The 22,161-nt window shown below is 43.8% G+C and overlaps 3 protein-coding genes across 9 annotated transcripts in view; 1 reads left to right on the top strand and 2 right to left on the bottom strand.

Moving 5' to 3' along the window:
- ZNF577 (zinc finger protein 577) overlaps nucleotides 1–13,649 on the bottom strand; it is a 31,404-nt gene extending 17,755 nt beyond the window's left edge. Inside the window, exons 1-3 of one of the 5 annotated variants that reach the window (XM_050771375.1) lie at nucleotides 13,559–13,649; nucleotides 5,251–5,380; nucleotides 1,598–1,689 (exon numbers count right to left, since the gene is read on the bottom strand). The gene's annotated coding sequence lies outside the window, so the exon portion shown is untranslated. Of the gene's footprint in view, nucleotides 1–1,597; nucleotides 1,690–2,680; nucleotides 2,800–5,250; nucleotides 5,381–13,558 lie in introns of those variants that run through there. The other 4 variants (XM_050771378.1, XM_050771377.1, XM_050771379.1 and 1 more) reach the window with 4 other exon arrangements.
- The window catches only part of PPP2R1A (protein phosphatase 2 scaffold subunit Aalpha), a 526,337-nt gene that overhangs the window by 176,242 nt on the left and 327,934 nt on the right, over nucleotides 1–22,161 (top strand). The window lies entirely within an intron of this gene.
- Nucleotides 6,050–22,112, bottom strand: ZNF649 (zinc finger protein 649). Of its 3 annotated transcripts, XM_050771367.1 has the most exons (5): nucleotides 22,003–22,112; nucleotides 17,233–17,426; nucleotides 13,939–14,065; nucleotides 13,559–13,654; nucleotides 6,050–9,053 (listed from the first exon to the last, which is right to left on the bottom strand). In XM_050771367.1, exons 2-5 carry the CDS (start codon nucleotides 17,245–17,247, stop codon nucleotides 7,696–7,698), a joined length of 1,596 nt encoding a protein of 531 aa, XP_050627324.1. In that variant the 5' UTR covers nucleotides 17,248–17,426; nucleotides 22,003–22,112; the 3' UTR covers nucleotides 6,050–7,695. The 3 variants fall into 3 exon arrangements, with proteins under 3 accessions (XP_050627324.1, XP_050627325.1, XP_050627326.1); XM_050771368.1 differs by lacking the exons at nucleotides 17,233–17,426; nucleotides 22,003–22,112 and adding an exon at nucleotides 16,938–17,036; XM_050771369.1 differs by lacking the exons at nucleotides 13,939–14,065; nucleotides 17,233–17,426; nucleotides 22,003–22,112 and having other exon boundaries at nucleotides 6,050–9,148; nucleotides 13,559–13,641.

Below are 22,161 nucleotides of genomic sequence, written 5' to 3' on the forward strand. Positions count from 1 at the left end.
CCTAGGCTGGAGTGCAATGTCATGATCCCAGCTCACTGCAATTTCTGTCTCCTGGGTTCAAGTGATTCTCCTGCCTCATCCTCCTGAGCAGCTGGGATTACAGACAACCGCTACCACGCCCGGCTAATTTTTGTATTTTCAGTAGAGACGGGGTTTCATCATGTTGGCCAGACTGGTCTCAAACTCCTGATCTCAGGTGATCTACCCGCCTCAGCCTCCCAAAGTGCTGGGATTACAGGCGTGAGCTCTCACGCCCAGCCCTGAATAGAACTTTTATGCACCAAAAGACATGTACAAAAACATTCATATCAACAATTCTCATAACTCCCATAAGCCATAACAATGTCTCTTGATACTGGAATGGATAAAAAACATGGGGTATAATCATCAATGGAATACTACATAGCAATGAAGAAGAAATGAGCTACTGCTATATGCAGCAACGTAGATGAATTTCACAACAAAAATACTGAGCAAAAGAAGCCAGCCACAAAAGAATGTGTACCTTAGGATTTCATTCACATAAAGGTGACAACCAAGCACATCTATGATGTTTTAGGATAACAATTACCTCTGGAGAGGACAGAGAAGACGAGGGCTTCTGGGAAGATAAAATTATTCTATTTTCTTAACCTGGTGATTTTTCAAGTATAATCATTTGGGAAAAAAACTTAAGAAAACTACAGACCAATTTCTCTTATAAATGTATAGGCAAAAAAATTTTTTAAATTTTCTACTGTGAAAAATTTCAAGCAAAAGAACAGTATACTCAAATTCCACATATTCATCATGTGACTTCAAGAATGATGAACTCACACCTGATTTTGTTTTATCTATACCACCATTCAGTCCCTCTCCACCAATGGATTATGGATTATTCCCAAGCTCATCCAAGATCTCTTTTCATTTCTTGATGCAAAAATATTAAATAAAATTTTAGCAAATAAAATCCAGTCTCATATTAAAAGAACAAACCATTATTGACAAGTATGGTTTTTTCCTCAGGAATACATGAAATTGGGAAATAGAGCAACATAAAGAAAATTTTTTTTTTTTTTTTTTTTTTTGAGACAGAGTCTTGCTCTGTCACCCAGGCTGGAGTGCAGTGGCCAGATCTTGGCTCACTGCAAGCTCCGCCTCCCGGGTTCCTGCTATTCTCCTGCCTCAGCCTCCCCAGTAGCTGGGACTACAGGCGCCCACCACCTCGCCCGGCTAGTTTTTTGTATTTTTTAGTAGAGACAGGGTTTCACCGTGTTAGCCAGGATGGTCTCGATCTCCTGACCTCGTGATCCGCCCGCCTCGGCCTCCCAAAGTGCTGGGATTACAGGCTTGAGCCACCGCGCCCGGCCAAGAGAATTTTAAAGAGAAAAAAATATAAATGAAAATAATTGTAAAGGTCAAAAGCCCTTAGGAAAGAGAAATAAAAACTTGATAAATCACAATCATTATTTATTCAGACCATACTGTGTACCTAGTACTACACTTTGAACATACTTAAAGAACATTTGCTCACTTAATCTTCATAACGATTCCATGAAAAAGAAACTAGGACAGCTTTTTTCCACCAATAAGGAAACTGACTCAGAGATTAACATACCCAAGTCAGAGGCAGAGGCAGGTACTTCTTACTCCACAGTCCATCCACTTGCCACCTGGCTAAAATTATTAGCAGATGACAAAAATGCTCAACTAGAAAAAAGAAAGACATCAATTTATAAGTTATGTGTAATGACATGAGTAGAATGAAGTGACAGAATAAACGTATATATTTTTAACTTCTGTTCTTGTCCACTAAGTAAAATTAGAAAGGAAAAAAGTAAAGAGGGAGGGGTCTTATGCGAAAAAAAAAAAGTCACGATTTACATCAAAAAGTATTAACTATGTAGAAATAAGCATAACCAGAAATGTCCAAGACACGTATGGAAAACACTACAGCTAGTCGAAGAAATAAAAACCTTGGGTTAATGGAAATCCATCGCATGTTCCTGAAAGTGTTGTATCTAGATCTACATCAGTTCTACCCAAATTAAAGCAACCACCTGACGGAACCGCAGCAGTTTAAAAAAGAAAACTCTCAAAGAGAATGTAATATGGGGATATGTAGTTGACAAGATGTTAGATTAAATACGAATAAAATTATACCAATACGTAGACACCTGAACCCAAAATACGAGTAAAATTATACCAATACCTAGACATCTGATCCCAACGCTAAACATGAAATATACTAAACCAGAGTTATTTTCTGGAGAGTATTTAAAATGATGGGGATGTTATTACTTGAGTCGCAATGATCCTGAAAGCAAATTTTCTACAGAATATACAGGAGCAGGGAAGCAAGGGGACCAGCAGACCCCTTTTTAAGCACGCATGTGATAAGCAATGAACACGAACTGCCCAGAGCTGTCTCCAACACCGACACGATTCGCTTCCCCACCACGACGCCCTAGTGCTACCGTGCAACGAAGACCTCCCAAGCGCTTGTTCCAATGCGGAGCACATGAGCTCCCAGACTCTGGGAACCACAACACGACTCTGCGAAACGAACCCCCAGCGAGGACTCCCCACGAGCTCCCCGCAACACGGACCCCACGCGCTAGCGAACAACCAAAAAAAAACTCAACGCGCTCTCCCTGGCTCTGAAACATTCCCAGAAGCCCACGTAGACCAGATCGATGACCCTCTGTGTCCACTGCTGGAGGTGAGTCACGGACCGTAAATCCCTAAACACTCGCCTCTGCCCGCCGACCCGCAAACCCCGCAAGCTGCAGACGCCACACTCCCAAGTTTCAGGGATGGCGGCCGGCGAGGGCCACACAGCGTCTTTCCAGAGACGCGGAATCCGGCGAATGCCGTCGCTTCATGATGCAATATGTCTGCGCCCAAGGGATGCTTGCTGGGAGCAGCCATTTTCAACCCTACTGCCGTACAGCAGGCGGAGTTTCCCTTTTCGCGCCTTAAGACAGGTAGGCTCTGCCAATGAAAAGCGATTGAAAACGACCCACCCTTTTTCCATTCCACGTGAACTGCTGGACTTTGGCTTTGCAACATTCGCCAGGGGCGCTACATAAACTTCTTAGTTTCTCGAAAGCTCAAGCCTGCCCTGATCTGTCTGCAGGCTGGGTAGAGATAGTCACAGACATTTAGGCACTTTAATCCTAAGAAGAATGGAAAGAAACCATGTGGGCGCGGCAATCTGAGAGGAATTTCAAGAGGAAGGGACCTGAGCAACAATCGGAGGGGCTATTATCCTGAGGATGCTTCTGGCTGGAGGGACCTTATGGAGAAAGCTGCCTTTGAGAACTGCCTGAGAAGTATCTTTACATCTACATCAGATGTAGCCTCAGAGGAAGGAGTCAGTCAAAGAATGGGTAAAACGACGGCAAAGCTTAGGTTATAATTGGGGTGGAGAATGGAGAACAGGGTTGATCAGCGGGCCGACCAAAGTGGGGAACTGAAGGGGGCCAGCTCCTCAACAACCCGTGGGTGTTTCTCGTCAGGTGGGACCAGAGACTGAGAAAAGAAATAAGAGACAGAGACAAAGTATAGGGGAAGAAAAGTGGGCCCAGGGGACCCGTGCTCAGCATACGGATGAGGACCCACATCTGCACCAGTCTCTGAGTTCCCTCTGTATTTATTGATCATTATCTCTACCATCTCAGAGAGGGGGATGTGACAGGACAATAGAGTAATGGTGGGGAGAGGGTCAGCAGGAAAACATGTGAACAAATGTCTCTGTGTCATAAACAAGGTTAAGAAAAGGTGCTGTGGTTTGATGTGCACATATATAAACATCTCAGTGCATTAAAGGGCAATGGAATGTCTCGGTGTAAAACCCGATTGTATTTTTTATTTACTGAGATATACAAGAAAACCGCCTTAAGACTGGAGGTTGAAGGGGTGGCCTGCCCCTCCACACCTGTGGGCATTTCTCGTCAGGTGGGTCGAGAGACTGAGAAAAGAAATAAGACACAGAGACAAAGTATAGAGAAAGAAAAGTCGTCCCAGGGGACCTGCCCAGCACTGGTCTCTGAGTTCCCTCAGTATTTATTAATCACTATCTCTACCATCTCGGAAAGGAGGATGTGGCAGGACTGTAGGGTAATGGTGGGGAGAGAGTCAGCAGGAAAACATGTGAGCAAAGATCTCTGTGTCATCAATAAATTTAAGGAAAGGTGCTGTGCCTCGATGTGCACATAGGCCAGATTTATGTTTGACTTTACACAAACATCTCCGTGCATTAAAGAGCAGTATTGCCGCCAGCATGTCTCACCTCAAGCCATAAGGCGGTTTTCTCCTATCTCAGTAAATAGAACGTACGATCCAGTTTTACACCAAGACATTCCATTCCCAGGCACGAGGAGGAGACAGATGCCTTCCTCTTATCTCAACTGTAAAGAGGCCTTCCTCTTTCACTAATACTCCTCAGCACAGACCCTTTACGGGTGTCGGGCTGGGGGATGGTCAGGTCTTTCCCTTCCCACGAGGCCATATCTCAGGCAATCACATGGAGAGAAACCTTGGACAATACCTGGCTTTCCTAGGCAGAGGTCCCTGCGGCCTTCCACAATGTATCATGTCCCTAGGTACTTGAGATTAGGGAACAGCCACGACTTTTACCAAGCATACTGCCTTCAAGCACTTTTTTAACAAAGCACATCCTGCACAGCCCTAAATCCATTAAACCTTGAGTTAACACAGCACATGTCTCTGCGAGCACACGGTTGGGGCTAGTGTTATAGACTGACAGCATCTCAAGGTAGAATTTCTCTTAGTACAGAACAAAATGGAGTTCTTTATGTCTACTTCTTTCTACATAGGCACAGTAACAGTCTGATCTCTCTTTCTTTTCCCCACAATACACTGATTTTTTTTTTAAACTTGCCCTAATTAAGACAGTTTACCTACTGACAGGCCTAAGTGATAAGACCTCAAGCCCTTCCTCAAATATCACTTTTGCAGTAATAGACTTGACCTCAGCCTTAAGCTAGCATCAGTTTTGTGCCAGCACCTATTGACATTACCACTGACCACAGTTCAATTATTATATCTATCAGCCTCTGAAAATATCATCCAGATTGGACAAAGGCCTGCAGTATTCCAGTTTACAACTAGATTCAGCTCTTCCACAACCTCTTTGTCTTCCCCTAATCCTGTTCAGCCTCTTCAGCTCTCTGTGGAACATGAGATACCAGAACACAGTTGATTCTCCTTTAAAGATCTCTTTTCATAAGGCACGAGGATACTTACCTGCGAGTACTTCTGCAGTGCGAGGAAATGAGGGTAGATGCCAGGAAGAATGTTGGGTCTGTTCCATTCCACAAGGAAGGTTGCAGCTGGTCAGTTATCTAGGAGTTTACAAGTTCATATTCCCAGGATTCTGAAAACTACAATTTGGATCAGGCATGACATTGCCTGTCCTGTATTTATATAAACCCCAGACCACCCACAGAGAAAAATGTAGGTGTAGCTCTCAGGTGCACACAACACCCCTTCTCCATTTTCTTGTTCAGTGGCCCATTCGTGGGTGTGGAGGCATTGGTGTTTGCCATCCAAGTCTCAAACCTGTTACAGGAACTTAGTTTCTCCCACACAATGTTGTTCATGAAGCCCCTGCACAAATGGCTAACAACACTCCAGTCTTTCTTTTCATCATCACCAGTGGGACACTCTTCATGTAATCAAAAGTGTGGTGCATCAAAGTGCCAGCCCACCAAGGTTTTGTTAGTTGTGGCTGTGGCATTTTGTCATAGTTGATTACGTTAAAACAGGGCACCTCTGCTTCCTTTCCATGTTCGGTAAGCCAGTAAGCCACTCGAGTTCTGCTGGTATATGCTGTCATGTTAGGTATACTGGTGTAGTTTATCACTGGTAGGATGAGAGGGTCACTCTAGGTGGTGACAGGTGGGCCAGGATGGCAGATCCAGCAGGGCTTCATCAGGTTACCCTTGGTGGCCAGAGCTTGGGAGAGCATAAGGAAAGCTTTATGTTTCCAGGTCTCTGCTGCCTTGTCATTGTGAAAAAAGCATATTGACAGATCAGTGCCCTCCCCCTAACTCTCCTGGGGCCTCAGATGTTCCCTACCTATTGGATAGGGGTTGAGCTGAGTTGGGGTAGGAACCCAGTCTGTTTATACCAGTCCCTGTTGATTGACCCAAACCTTTCAGCTTCAGTTGCCTAGTCCAGGAAGGGAGGTCACATCCTATATAAACTTGACATCTGATATGTTGCACACTTAACTAGAAAGATCAGCTGTCTCTGGCCCCACTAGAGGGAACCTAGCACTGTAGTATTGCTTGGTCCTGTCCCTTACCCTTTCTTTTTGAAGGACTCATTTTCTGAAATAATATTGAATTAACTTTAGGGTCAGAAATTTAACAGCTAATCATCACATGATCTTGGTTGGGCACTGAAGATAGACAATTAAAAAAAGGAACCCACAAATGGGAGAAGTGAATATAATGTCGTTACAGTCTCACCGATGCATCACAATGTAGCAGTCCCTGGTTGTGAGGTATCATCCAGACTTCTTTGTCTCACAACCAAGAAAATTAAGGAGTATGGACGCAAAGGGAGAGGTTGGAGTGAAAGTTTAATAAGTGAAAAAAGAAAGCTCTCCACAGCAGAAAGGGAGCCTGAATGGGTTGCCATTTTTACAACTGAATTCAAAAGCTTTTCTACGAAACTCATCTCTGTAGCTATTTGTATAACTTATCTGTGAAGCTGTCTGTGCAACTCCCCTTATCTGTGTAGCTGTCTTTAGGCAAGCACAAAGCATAGCTTCTCCTGTTTGTGTAACTGTGGGTCTGTTTTAAGTAAGACTCCTCACTCCCCCTGCAAGCTCCCATGGAGTTCACCATGTACATGCCTGAAAAGGGGAGGAAACTTCTTCCTGGGAGCCCACTAATCACACAAAGAACAAAAGGCTTCTATGCTGGGCCTTACTTTCTTATCAGAGTAGCTGCTGCCTGAGTTTTCCCCCACTCTGCTCTTTTCGTGCCTGTGCTTGATTTTTTCAGGCTTTCTGTTTAAAAGAATTTTGCCAAAGGCCAGCTTTAGCTGTCTGCCCAATTAATTTTTCCTTTTTTCCTCCCTCAATGTGATAACCTTAACCAGTGATGTGGGGCAGACACTATCTCCTTTAACTTTTGGAATAATTAATGCAGTAAATAGTAATAGTTCAAGATATTCTGTCTAAAAATAGACATCAGTTATACTATCTGACATATGATGAAGTCAGGAATGGAACAGAAAGCTCTCAAACAATCCTCATTTCCGCAGGGCTTCTTTGTTTCAAGAGTACTTTAATATTTTGATAAAGGCACTTCACAGTAGTGGGTTCACAGTGTTTTATTTCTATATTTCACCTGCTAAAGGATGTGGCAGAATGTACCACTGAAAATGCTGTCACATTAACTACCTTCCAGGAGTTTTTCTCCAGTGTGTACTGACACCTCTTAAGGACAAAGGCTCTCCCACCATCACTGTATTTCTACCCACTATGAGCTCACTGTTGCCATGGTGATCACCAATGATAGGGTCCCTCTTCCAAAAGAGGCTTTCCTACTTTCTGCATTCACAGGATTTCAAGCTTTGTATTGAACCATAAGCTTGAAATCTTATGGAGGACTTAACCAGGTAATCAACTAGATACTTTTGGTCAAGGCTTTTCCGCATTTAATATACAGTCTTCAATTACGTGTTTATAACATAAAAGAAGATGTAATTGATGACTGAAGGCACGACCACGTTCACTGCATTTGTAAGGCTTCTGTCCTGTGCAAAGCTTCTATTATCTCCCGAGGGTGCACATCTGGCAAGTGGCTGTCCCACAAGGACTACGTTCCTATCTGCTAGGAGCCCGTTGGTGTTAAATGGCATCTGCGGGTTCACAGAAGGTATCTGCAGAGTCACCATATTAACAGGGCTTTTCCCCTGCGTGTGTTCACTAGGACTTAAGCTATGACTTGCTGTGGAAGGACTGTCCACCTTCACTGAATCCCCCCGTTTCTCCCTTGTGTGTATTCTCTTATGTTTAACAAGGCAAGACATATAGAAGTAGGCTTTCTCACACTCATCACAGCCATAGGGTCTCTCTCCCGTGTGAGTTCTGTGATGTACAATGAGCATTGTCTTTGTAATGAAGGCTTTCCCACAGTCACTGCATTTATAGGGTTTCTCTCCTGAGTGAATTCTCTGATGTCTAATGAGTCCTGACCTCTGTGAACAGGGTTGTCCACATTCAGGGCATACAAAGGGAGTCTTTCCTGTATGATATCTCTGATGTGCTACAAGGCAAGACTTCTGGCTGAAGGCCTTACCACAGTCAATGCAACCATAAGGTTTCTCTCCAGTGTGAGTTCGTTGATGTATAATGAGATTGCCCTTCTGAATGAAGCCTTTTCCACATTCACCGCATGTATAAGGCTTCTCTCCTGTATGAGTTCGCTGATGTACAATGAGTAGTGATTTTCTGGAGAAAGCTTTCCCACATTCGCTGCATTGATGCGGCTTATTTCCCGTGTGAATCCTTTGATGTTCAGTAAGCTGAGATTTCCTGGGGAAGGCTTTCCCACATTCACTACACCCATGAGGTTTCTCTCCTTTGTGAGCTCTCTCGTGTTCAGTGAGCCTGTACTTCTTGTAGAAGGTTTTCCCACACAAGCTACACCCATGGGGTTTCTTTCCTGTATGAATTCTCTTATGCTCAGTGAGCTGAGACTTCTTGAGGAAAGCTTTCCCACAGTCAGTGCATTCATGGGCTTTCTCTATATTGCGTGTTTGCTGATGTTTAAGGAATCGTGACTTAGTGCTGATGAGTTTTCTATTTTCATGGAATTCAATTTCCATAGGCATTTGTTCATGATTATCAAGGAGAAAAGCTCCATCTCCATTAAACTCAGCAGGCTCCTTTCTGTTGTATCTTCTGCTCTGGTTGGTTAAACCTAAATATGATTTCAAAGTTCTTCCATGTTCATAGTGTTGTCCCATCCTCTTCAGTATTCTTTGGTTTTGCAAGTGCTGCTGCGGATGATCATCAGCTTTCTCAATTTCTAAGAGACAGAACAATAAATCCTTCCATGATCCTCACATGGAATAAAACTGCTTCAAAGATGCCTCGGGGTTGGCTGGCTTTTTACTGGAAACCCTATGATACCAACATGGAAGGAATTCCAAGTATAAACGTTCCCTATCTGTTAAAAACCTTTTAAGAATTGCAGTTAAATACACATAAGATAAAATTTGCCGGCCAGGCACGGTGGCTTATGCCTGTAATCCCAGCACTTTGGGAGGCCAAGGCAGGTGGATCATGAGGTCAAGAGATCGAGACCATCCTGGTCAAGATGGTGAAACCCCATCTTTACTAAAAATAGAAAAAATTGGCTTGGCGTGATGGCACACGCCTGTAGTCCCAGCAACTCAGGAGGTTGAGGCAGAAGAATCGCTTGAACCTGGGAGGAGGTTGCAGTGAGCCGAGATTGTGCCTCTGCACTCCAGCCTGCCAACAGAGCGAGACTCCATCTAAAAAAAAAAACAAAAAATTTGCCAGCCAGGCACAGTGGCTCATGCCTCTAATCTCAACACTTTGGGAGGCTGAGGTGGGAGGATCGGTTGAGCCCAGGAGTTTGAGACCAGCCTGGGCTACATAGGGAGACCCTGTCTCTACAGAAACATTTTTTTTTAATTTGAAAAAGAATAATCCTGAGTAGGGAAACAGCAGACATAGGGATTAGAATAAATAGAAAGTCACGTTAGAATGTTAGATACACAGCATTTGACTTCATCCTAATTCTATTAGACTGTTGGGTGCTAAAATATGCCCTTCTCCATTCTGTAGACCATCATCACACTAACTTTCCTAGAGCGCCAATCTCACATGTGAAGGAAAATTGCAGTCAGTACTCTAACCTTTGTTAAAATAGAGATCACAGACTGATGGAACAGACTCTTTGTGGCAATAAGATACCAAATTATAAACTAGGCCTAAGGAAACACAGGCAACGGTTAAGTCGTACACCCCCTACATTTAAAGAATAAACTATGTTCTAACTGCCACGACTTTTTTTGTTCTGTTTTTTTCTTTTTCTGTAGCAGCTAAACAAACACTGACCTTGGGACAAGCAATATTGAAACAATTGCAGCTCCCCGACCACCAGACGCTGACTAACTGATGCCCCTCACCCCCAACAGCATTCCGAACTGCAGCTATGATTGGACAGGAGACTGATCTCAGTATCTTTCTCCTGAGAAACATCAGTGAGGCTGTTTTGGTCAGTTGCTGGAGTCTGTGCAGACTTTTCTTATATCCTGTAAAAGACCTCCTAGCATAGAGTCAAATTCCACCTCATTTTAATGTTAAAACTCCACTCCAAAATGAACATGGATATGTTACATATATGTTTGCTTGCTATGCACACGTTTGCTGATTCTCATAAAGATATTCCTAAGACTCCCCCATCTCTCACTGAACAGGTATGCAAAGCAAATTCTGCAAGGCAGAAAGCCTCCTGCAAGGCAAAAAAAAAAAAAAGAGTTTCCCCTCTCTTCAGTGATGTGTGTTTCTTTCACTTCCCCAAGGTCACATTACTGAGATTTGCGAATCATCTTTTGTTAGAATATAAAGTTTCTCTTTGTCTCCTCGATTTTTCAATTAACACCTTGTATCTACCTGGCTATGACACATTCTCTTATGTTCCAACAGAAAGAGAAACACAGCGATCCCTATGGACTTTCAGAATATGCAAGCGGAACACGCAGTCCTCTCCGCACAGCTCTGCCACTGCACCACATGTGGAAACTGTCACCTTCTTTATCATGCCCTACTTGCATAGATGTCATATTAGAATTTTTTTTTCCACTTTACTGTCCCTAATATACTAATCCCTCACCTTGCCACTAACAGCCTCTACTTCCTGAATTTTGTACTTATGTCTCTGTTGGCATCGGTGAAGGGAACCCTTAAGGAACACGTTCCTACTTCTGAATCAAGACTTGAGGCAGCTTTACTTTTAGTTTTTCTTAGAACATCAACTACACAGTATTATTGCTACAATACTGCCACCAGGTGAAAGGTAACCTCTACGTAGAGCTAGAAAAATACACAACTTTACCTCCACCACCATCCTAAATTACTGGCACAGAAAACTCACAGCAGGAGCTGAACAATAAAAGTTTTACCATTACCAGACGCATCCACTTTAAGTTCCCACTTGACCGTTTCCCAGCAAATATCTTCTAACACTGGCCTCCATGTGACCAGTTTCAGGCTAATCTCTTTTTTTTTTTTGAGATGGAGTCTTGCTCTGTCACCCAGGCTGGAGTACAGTGGCACGATCTCAGCTCACTTCAACCTCTGCCTCCCGGGTTCAAGCAGTTCTGCCTCAGCCTCCTGAGCAGCTGGGATCACAGGCGTGTGCCACCACACCTGGCTAATTTTTTGTATTTTAAGTAGAGGCAGGGTTTCACCACGTTGGCCAGACTGGTCTCAAACTCCTGACCCTCGGGTGATCTGCCCACCTCGGCCTCCCAAAGTGCTGGGATTACAGGAATGAGCCACCGCACCTGGCCTTCAGGCTAATCTTCTGACAGTCCCCACATGGCCTTGCATTTCCAGCTCTACAACTTCTTGTCTTGTCATAGTTCTTCATCTTAATTCAATACCTAGCTATGTCTCTTGCATATCAGTCTGTCATTCTCCATCTTGTCTAGACCACTGTAGGTTACATTTCTTCTAAAGTCCTACAATTCTTTCTGTATTTACTATTCACTTTATCTTTGTATAGCCCTGAATTGTAACAAAAACATTTCATATGTTCAAAAGTTTAATTTGTAAATATTACATAAAAATTTGCCCTATTTTTGCTAATAAAATCTTTGCTCAAGAGAGACATTTCTGTTTCTCAGTAAATTCAGTCTCTTCTACTGTGTATTATGGCTACAGTTCATCAACTCATGGAAACAGCCCCCGAGAGACAAGCCCAGGCCCCCAACCCAATTCTAACGAAACCAGACTCGCAGAGCAAGAGGCCTTGGGATGGATACTGTCATGAAAACTCCTTTAATAAAGATCTTGCCTTTAAGAAATGCTTAATAGATAGAAAAGTATGATCTCTCTTCAGCCTGGCTAATCTGTCCTTTGATAAAGAAATGCATGAATGACCAAGATGTATTTCAGTCTTATACAAGGAAGAACGAAAACCAGGCCCTTGACTCCAGAGTAGCAAAGGAACCTCAAGCACCACCAAATCCCACTGATATGATATCTATGGGAGTGGCTTGTGTGTGATTGGGGTGCAAAGTAGAATGGGAATCTAGAGATGGAAGATATTATTATATTGTAGTGTATTATAAACCATGTCATGAAAAGAAAATTCAAGGTGAAAAATACATACTGTCAGAATGCAAAAAACAAACCATAGTCACATACCTATGCCTCAGGTTTTTTTGTTTTTCTGTTTTTTGTTTTGAGATGGAGTCTTACTCTGTCACCCAGGCTGGAGTGCAATGGCGTGATCTCTGCTCACTGCAACCTCCACCTCCTGGGTTCAAGTGATTCTCCTGCCTCAGCCTCCCAAATAGCTGGGACTACAGGCATATGTCACCACGCCCGGATAATTTTTGTATTTTTAGTAGAAACAGGGTTTCACCATGTTGGCCAAGCTGGTCTCAAACTCTTGACCTCATGATATGCCTGCCTCGGCCTCCCAAACTGCTGGGATTACAGCCACCATGCCTGGCCTCCTGTGCCTCAGTCCTTATCTCATTTGATGAATCAGCAACTCTAGACAATGCTTATGGCATTCTCTCTCTCTTATATAAATGTATATATAGATATAAAGTATATGTATAAATGTATATACACATATATAGACACATACACATATATATATACACACACATGCATATACATATAAGTGCTGTTCTAGCAAATTAATCAAACTTGAGGAGAGGGTCTTGGGAACCTCTACTTTACAGCTGGTTGATCAGAAGCTGAGGTGACAACCTGGGACTTGCCACTGGCATTTGAAGTGGGAGACAGTCTTGGACTGATCCCTTAACCTGTGGGATCTGATGCCGCATCAGGTAGATAGTGTCAGAGCTGATTTGAAATAGAGGACACCCAGCTGATGTCTGCTGGAGAATTGTCTGAGGTGTGAGAAAACAACCCTATATATCCAGTGGCATAAATGCTGGGTTGAGTGACTATGTGAGACAAAAAAAAAACAGTTTGTTGTTTTTGCCTCAGAAACACAAAATGATCCTCTGACAAGTGATGAAGAAGAATGGGAAGATGTGAAAATCCAAGCAAGAAGAACTTACGGGAAACAACATCTAAGAAGAAATGAATAGGGATCAGTTCAGTTCCAAGAAGGGATAAAGGGGTATGTATGTTTCTCTAAATTCCTATAAGAAAAAGAGCTCTTGTATCATATGGGGAGAAGGATATGTGGCAGCTGTTTCTGTCTCCCTAAACACTTTCACAACTGTCATGCCTTCTCTAAACGACCAGAATGTGACTTTCACTGCCTTCCTCTCTTGCTGGTTCTCTCTCACTTACCTGGATGAGTTGGACTGTGGATTTCATCTTCTAATGCCCATAGCGGTTCTCCTTGTTCCAACTTGGTGAGGGCATCAGGTTTGCTAGCTTGAAACCCTGTTTGTGGGAAATGGGAGAAGACTTAGGCTCACTGAATTGCACTACATGGCTCTGATGATAGGAGAAAGGTACATGTTAGGGACTGCATAATTTGCATGTTAGCAAATTAAAGCGTTTTTTTCTAACATGAAGGAAGATAGTGCCTCTTCCTCTGGGATCACAGAGGGGCCTGAGGATCTGCCATTTGGGAGCATAGCAGACACACCAAAGCTTCCAGAAGCTAAGGAAGCAAAGGCCACTGACTGGGCACCCTCTGAGTGACACAGGGCAGCTGTCCTCACCCACTGACACAAGGTTGCTGTAGTTCTCCAACATCACATCCTGGTACAGATGCTTCTGAGCAGGGCCCAGGAGCTGCCACTCCTCCCAGGTGAAGTCCACAGCCACATCCCTCAGGGTCAGTGATTCCTGTAATAACACAGTCCAGCTTAATATGAAGTGTTTCTCTTTTATTGGCATAGAAGAAATATGAAGTTGTTCTGCCCATTTTCACCATATAAGTTGCACCTGTACAGTTGTCCCTTGGTATACCCAATGGAATGGTTTCAGGATGCCCCACATATACTGAAACTGTGCATACTCATGACCCACAGTTGGCCTGGTGGAATCTGCTTATGGCACTCTGTATAAGTGAGTTGCACATCCTGAGAATATTATATTTTTGATTCAAGCTTGTATATAAGTGGACCCTTGCAATACAAACTCAGCATGTTCACAAATAAACTGTATTCCTAGTTCTTTCAATATACTGTGACAGAAGCAAAGTCATAGTAAAATATTCTATCTTTTATAATAACCATGCAGCCATCCATTAATCCAACAAATCGTAAGTTTCTGTAATATGCAGCCATTAAATCCTCTTGCTAACATAAGAACATCTGCAGTGTTTTTCAGCACCTACTTGCAACCCTGAACTATATGCTATAGTCATATAGCATGAGCAGAATAATCTAGCATGATTCCCTTCATGTGAACTATACCATGATGTTTAGCAAAACAACAAATAAACTATGCAGTGGCTGTAAAAAATAAGCCATCATACATGTAAACATTGACATGCATAGATACATGTATATGTATACAAATGCATGTGTACATACACACACACACACACACACACACACATGCAGACATAGATGTCCTCACAGGTAAATCCCTAGAACAGGAAGACAAGCATTTGTTAATGACATACTAGGGAATTAGGTAAAAAAGTATACAGAGGGAGAACTTTGTGTACTATTTAACTTGAGTCTTTCACATTGAAAAATCTATCCATGAGGTCAGGCATGGTATCTCATGCCTGTAAACCCAGCACTTTGGGAGGTGAAGGCGGGTGGATCACCTGAGGTCAGGAATCAGAGACCAGCCTAGCCAACAAGGCGAAACCTGGTCTCAACTAAAAATACTAAAATTAGTTGGGCATGGTGGCGCCTAGATGAAGCATGAGAATCGCTTGAACCCAGGAGGCAGAGGTTGCAGTGAGTGGAGATCACATCACTGCACTCCAGCCTGGGCACCAAAGTAAGACTGTATCTCAAACAAACAAACAAAAAAAACTATCCATGAATCTGTGGTTCTTTCTGATACCAAATACACAGTGTCTTTTCCAGCAACACTTCTCCAACCCTTTGATTCTCTGATGCCAACTGGGTATCCCAGAGTTCGATCCTCTGCTAACACTAACCACTGAGTGTTATCATCAGACTCTGCAAGTTTAAGGGCTCGGTCCCACAAGACTGCCCTCACATCATGTGCCGCTCTGGGGTCCCCACATTATCGCACTTCTGTCCAACTTGACCACAATTGGGGGCTGCCACAACCTTTCTGCTCAGGTTTGATAATTTGCTAGAATGACTCACAGAACTCAGGAAAATGTCACACAATTACAGTTTATTATCTAGGATACAAATGACAGCCAGGTGAAGAGGTACAGAAGTCAAGGTCCAAAGGGTGCCAAGCACAGAAGCCTCTGTTCCTGTGGAATTGCAGCACACCCTTCCCCCACCCCCCACTTCCACATGTGATCTCCAAACCCCATGGGGGTTTTTATGGAGATTCTACGATGTGGGCATGATTAAATCATCAACCATGGCTGGGCATGGTGGCTCACACCTGTGATCCCAACACTTGGGGAGGCCGAGGCAGGCGGATCATGAGGTCAAGAGATCGAGACCATCCTGGCCAACATAGTGAAACCCTGTCTCTACTGAAAAAAAAAAAAAAAAAAAAAAAAAAGGGTAGCTGGGTGTGGTGGTGCCCACCTATAGTCCCAGCTACTCAGAAGGCTGAGGCAGGAGAATTGCTTGAACCCAGGAGGTGGAGGATGCAGTGAGCCGAGATTGTGCCACTGCACTCCAGCCTGGCGACAGAGCGAGACTCTGTCTCAGAAAAAAGAAAAAGAAAAAAGAAATAATCAACCATTGGTGACAGAATCTGGAGGTCAGGGGTGGGACTGAAAGTTCCAACTCTGTAATCAAGGCTTGGTCTTTCTGGCAACCAGCCCCATCCTGAGGTCACCTCATTACTATAAAAGGAGCCCACCCTGAGTCACCTCATTACCATAAACTCAGGTATGGTTGAAAGGGGCTGGTTATGAAGAACAAAATAACACTCCTATCACTCAGGAAATTCTAAAGGTTTTAGGAGCTCTGTGCCAGGAACCAGAGATAGAAACCAAATATATACACATTTAAAACTATAATGAGTCATTTGCATAATTTTTTCAAGTTAAGGCATTAAAAGAGGTGAGAGGTTAACAACTGGATTTGAAAACAGGGAAGGGATCTGTATTTTCTGAGACAACATGACATTCTAAAGCAAACCCTGTGGATCTCAACAACCCAAGCCATTGCCAAAGGGAACTTTCAACTCCCTATGGTCAAATCTGTACTTAAACGCCAGTTTAGTGACCTGTTCAAGGAGCGCCTTTGAAAGCAAACCTTGCATTGTTTAGGCAACTAGGTTTATTCACAGACTAAACAGACTGCAACAAGGTTGGGTATATAGGCCGCGGTGCTGAGGGCTCCTGAAATACTGTGTTCATTAAATTCTGCTTGGTATAGTCCCAGAGAGGACTGAGAATAATCGTGTAGAAACAGCCACACGAAACTTGCTTGTGTATCTTTTGGAAGAAAGCTGTTAAGGACAAAAAGTCTATCTTGTCACCTCTAGCAGAAAGCATCAAACGAATTTTCCAAGATTTAAGTGCCATGAAATACTGACATCCCCTGAGGAAGGGACTCACATTCTCCTCAGAATCAGTGCACATCATGTAACTTACCATGATTCTCTGGGTGTGATGGTGGCCAAAGATTTTGGACACAAGTTGACACTTAATGTAACCAACAGGGTCCAGCAGAGTCACACATTATATTCCAACACTGGTCACATGTGAGCTATGTGAACAATGTATTCATGATCCCGCTTTGTCCTGGTTGAAAGGTACAGTCTAAGTCTGTTTCTCCCCAGAGCTCATTTTTTCCAATTTATACTTTTAATGTAAAGGAACTGATTTCTTTAGACTTCCACAAATCCATCAGGGAATCGAGTTAAGAATAAAACAAACCAAAAGTCACCTGGGCCTCCGTCATTTTCTTCTGTTTCAGGAAATACCCAAGAACTGGGATGCTTCATCTTTGGTTTCTTCTGGATCCTCCCTAAATTTTGGCTAAGAAATCCATTTAAGAGTGTTCCCAGAAATGATGACATCCACATGCAGGAACCTCCTCCTTCCTTCACTTGAAGTCTCTTGCTTCTGCGGAGCCAGGATCTGTGGAGTAAAAATCAAGTTCATTTGGTGACACATTCCCTCTGGGCCCAGATGCTGTCTCTGCTGCTTAAACTCTCCTGAAGTCAAGGCCAAGCAATACATCTAAGCATCCCTTTGTCAGGTGTCTCCACGTCTTTACATCCCAGGGCAATAAAACAACACTCTGAATGTGGAGAGTCATATGGGAGTGGGCTTAACTAGCAGCCGGCATATCTGACCACATTCCAGTGCTTCAAAGGAGTGTCTTTCTCCTTAAGCACAGTGTTTATAGACAAAAGAGCAGGTCAACGTGATGGCAATAAGGCGGCTTTCCTCCTCAGAGGCCTCCTGAGGCTTTCCACAATTTATTGTCCCATACTTTTATGACCAGTTTATACCGGCACCCTACAAGCCTTTTTCCCAACAATCTTGAGACACACAGAGAAGAAACACACAGGGAAAAGACAAGGCCATGTGAAGATGGAGGCAGAGACTGGAGTGATGCTGCCACAAGTCAAGGACACCTGAGAGTCTGTTGGAAAATGGGAGACAGGTGAATGAATGCAGACAGCTGTGCCAGGGGTCCCTCAAGACCACTCCCAGATGCAGTGATTCACTAGGTGAACTCACAACACTCAGTTTGTAATCATATTCATGGCAACCACTGATTACTGTGAAAACATACAGAGCAAAACCAGCAAAGGGAAAAGGTACATGTGGCAAAGTCTGGAGGAAGCCTGACACAAGTTTCAAGTTCAGTCTCTTTGGAGTCACACAGGATACACTTGATTCCTCCAGCCACAAGTTGTGACAACACACGTGAAACACTACAGACCAAGGAAGTTTATTAGAGAGAGATTGTGTGCCCATGGTTTTTATTGGGGGCTGATCATGAAGGTGCTTACTGGCTAACATACACCAAAACTCCAGAATCCTAGAGGAAAGCAGGTGTTCAGGATAAACCACATTGTTTGAAAAAACAACTTAGGCACAGTGAGCCACTCTTATTAGGAAATGGTGAGACAGCCTACAAAAATCTAAGCTTCCAAACGCCAGATGCTATGGTTTGAATGTTTGTGCCCTCCAAAATTCATGTTGAAACTTACTCTCCAATGCAGTGGTATCAAGAGATGGGCTTTTAGGAAGTGATTAAGTCATGAGAGCTCCTCCCTTGTGAGTGGCATTAAGGCCCTTACACAAGAGGCTTTGGCCAGGCGCAGTGGCTCATGCACGTAATCCCAGCACTTTGGAAGGCTGAGGTGGGAGGATTGCTTGAGGCCAGGAGTTTGAGGCTGCAGTGAGTTGTGACTGCACCACTGCACTCTAGCCTGGGCAACACAGCAAGACCCTGTCTCTTCAAAAAAAAAAAAAAAAAAAAAAGGCCAGGTGTGGTGGCTCACACCTGTAATTCCAGTACTCTGGGAGGCAAAAGTGGGCAGATCACTTGAGCTCAGGACTTGGCAACATAGTGAAACCCCATCTCTACAAAAAATACAAAAATTATCCAAGCGTGGTGGCATATGCCTATATTCCCAGCTACTCAGGTGGCCAAGGCAGGATTGCTTGAGCCTGGGAGGTTGAGAGGTTGAGACTGCAGTGAGCTATGATGGTGCCACTGCACTCCAGGCTGGGTGACAAAGTGAGACTCTGTATCCAAAAAAAAAAAAAAAAAAAAAAAAAAAAAAAAAAAAAAAACCTAAAGAAAGAATAATAGTAATAATAAAAATAAAAGAGGCTTCACACACACATCGGCCCTTTTTGCTCTTCCGCCTTCTGCCACGTGAGGGCACAGCATTATTCACCTCCAGAGAAATAGGGACAAAACACTATATTGAAAGAGAAATTGGGCCCTCGCCAGACACCAAACCTGCTGGTGCTTTGATCTTACATTTCCCTGTCTCCAGAACTATAACAAATAAATTTCTGTTGTTTATAAATTATCCAGTCTCAGCTATGTTGTTATAGCAGCACCAACAAGACTAAGACAGCATCCTACAATTTAATTCAATTCTGAGACTGTGTATCTGGACATAGTGTCAGATACCACAGATTAAGTGCTCAGTTCAAGCCTGCCCCCAACTTCAGATGCAAGTTGCAAGCAGCAGGTTGTCACCTGTATCTCTGATAGACCAGCTATAAATCAGGATTCACACGGCCTCCTCCTCAGGTTTGATTAATTTGCTGGATTGCTCACAGAACTCAGGAAAACACTTAACATTTACTGGTTTATTTTAACTCTTTTCCTGTCTAGAAAAACGAAGTGCAGCTTGCTGCCAGCGCTTAAATTTAACTTGTCATAAATATGCTCTTTGAGGCTGCAGTAAATCTGATTTTCAATGTGGAAATAAAATATAAAAGCTGTTCTAGGAGTTATTTCTAATCAGGATTAACATCAGAATCATCTGAATCATCAGAATTGTCTATTTGGAAAAATCGGCTCCATCTAGCGAGTCTTCAGCCAAGAACTGCTTGAGAATGATGTTAACATCACGTGTAGGAATGCTATGTTTTTTAGGATTTGACATTTTCAGTGATCAAGAACTACCACATTTTGTAAATGGAAATACCACTACTAAAAACAGAATGCTATAAATAGAATGATGTCTTTTATTTCCAAAGTCCATCTACTAGAACAATATGAAAATAATAAAAGCGAGACCGTTCATGACAAAGTTATCTCGGGGTAAATGCTCCAGCTGCAAGCATCGACGGTGAATATTCTCAGGGCAAATGGGAAAAGGAATAAAGGATATTACAAAGGATACAGATGAAGAGCCAGATGGAAGGGATAGAACAGGGCAAAGTTTGTAGCAAGGGGCGTTGGACTTCCATGCCCTCCAAGGCAGCTTATTAGAGATTCAGTGCACCACCCCTCAGGCACCTCCACCTGCTCAAGAATCTGTAAGTTCCCCAGAAGTTCACCAATCCTTTTGAGTTTTTATGCCAGTTTCATTATATGGGCATACTTGATTAAAACACTAACCACTGGTGATCAACTCAACCTTCAACCTCCCTGTTGCCAGGCAGAGCTAAAATTTCCAACCCTCAAATCACACAGTTAGTTGCCCTGGCAAGCAGCCTCCCCCATCCTAAGGTCAGCCAGAAGCACCCAGTCACCTGCCATCTCAATGCCACATGAAGACACTTATCCCTGAAGAGGTTCCAAGGGTTTTAGGAGACATGTGCCAGGAAACAGGATAAAGATCAAGCACACATTTCTTATAAATCATAACAATCATAGCTGGGTGTGGTGGCTCACGCCTGTAATCCCAACACTTTGGGAGGCTGAGGCGGGCGGATCACCTGAGGTCAGGAGTTCAAGACCAGCCTGGCCAACATGGTGAAATCCTGTCTCTACTAAAAATACAAAAATTAGCCGGGCATGATGGTGCGGGCCTGTAATCCCAGCCGCTCGGGAGGCTGAGGCAGAAGAATCGCTCGAAGCCAGGAGGTGGGGGTTGCAGTGAGCTGAGATCTCATCACTGCACTCCAGCCTGGACAACAGAGCTAGATTCCGTCTGGGGGATGGGGGGAAACTTTGATCCTCAAATACTCAAGGAGACTGATGCTTAAGCAAACTAAATATTGCCTGAGAAGGGCTCCATACTTCTATATTTGAGTCCTTGTGGATAAACTGCAGACAAAATTGAAAACCGAACTTAATCGTATGCACCTGTAACAATAGCTGAGCGTTGCCAATCCCAGCGGCCATAGTGATAGAATGCTGAATGTTCCAATGGCGTTCAAATAAGGCAAACGACGAGTGGTAACCAATCTCACTGTTTCTGGACCTCGCTTCCGATTCCCGTATGTCACTTTTTTGTCTATAAATTTGTTCTGACCACGAGGCACCCCTGGAGTCTCTGTTAATCTATTGTGATTCTGGGGGCTGCCCAATTCGCGAATCGTTCATTGCTCATTTAAACTCCTTTAAATTTAATTCCGCTGAAACTTTTCTTTCATCACTGATTTGAGTAATAATGAAACTTCGGTCTCCCCGCACAGCCGGCTCTGCATGAATTGCTCTTTCTCCATTGCAATTTCCCTATCTTGACAAATCGGTTCTGTCTAGGCAGCCGGCAAGGGTGGGCGGTTATAGTTTCACAACTCAACCACCAGCCAGGGGCCTGGGCTTGTAAAATATCAGATTTTACAAGACTCTGAGCCCCATATGCCTGGACCTTCCCTAAACACTTAACACACATCCCTGATTCACCCTAAAACCTACACCAGACACCCTCGTAGGCTGCCCAGCACCCCGGCTTCATCACCGACTTTAAACTGCGGCGTTTGAAGTGATAATAATGGGGTCGGTGATGAAGCCGGTGTGCTGGGCAGCGTCCCCCTACAGTTCTCGATCCAGTGATCGACAGCCTTACTAACAGAGTGACCCTCAGAGACCCCAAACTTTGACGCCGAATCTCAGTCGCTGAACTCGACAGACCGTTAACCCCCGACCACCAGAACTCTCCCATGCCGGAACGCAAAGGCACCCCAACCCAAAGGCTCCACCGCCCAGGCCGCCAGCTCTCCCCACAGGGTCCTCAGAAGCTCCCTGCCACTTTAACCTACTCCACGGAGAGACCCAAACGCTCACCTGATTTTCTCCTGGCTACACCTAAATTCCGTGATTGCTTCCTTTTCTGGCCCTTAAACCCCGGCATTGGCACCGGCCTACGGCGGCCGACGAGGGCGAGAGTCGATTCTGCTGCGCTAGGACGACCGGATTTAGGCTTCTCTTCAGGGACGTAACATG

This window comes from Macaca thibetana, chromosome 19 (genome assembly GCF_024542745.1).
Source record: "Macaca thibetana thibetana isolate TM-01 chromosome 19, ASM2454274v1, whole genome shotgun sequence".
Lineage (NCBI taxonomy): Eukaryota > Metazoa > Chordata > Mammalia > Primates > Cercopithecidae > Macaca > Macaca thibetana.

Excerpts from the sequence above, each read along its gene's own strand:
- ZNF649 (XM_050771367.1), bottom strand. Across the intron at positions 13,655-13,938 it reads CAGCAACCTTGTGTCAGTGG|GGTTTCAAGCTAGCAAACCT; the intron begins GTGAGGACAGCT and ends TCCCACAAACAG. Across the intron at positions 9,054-13,558 it reads CCACAGTCCAACTCATCCAG|AAATTGAGAAAGCTGATGAT; the intron begins GTAAGTGAGAGA and ends TCTGTCTCTTAG.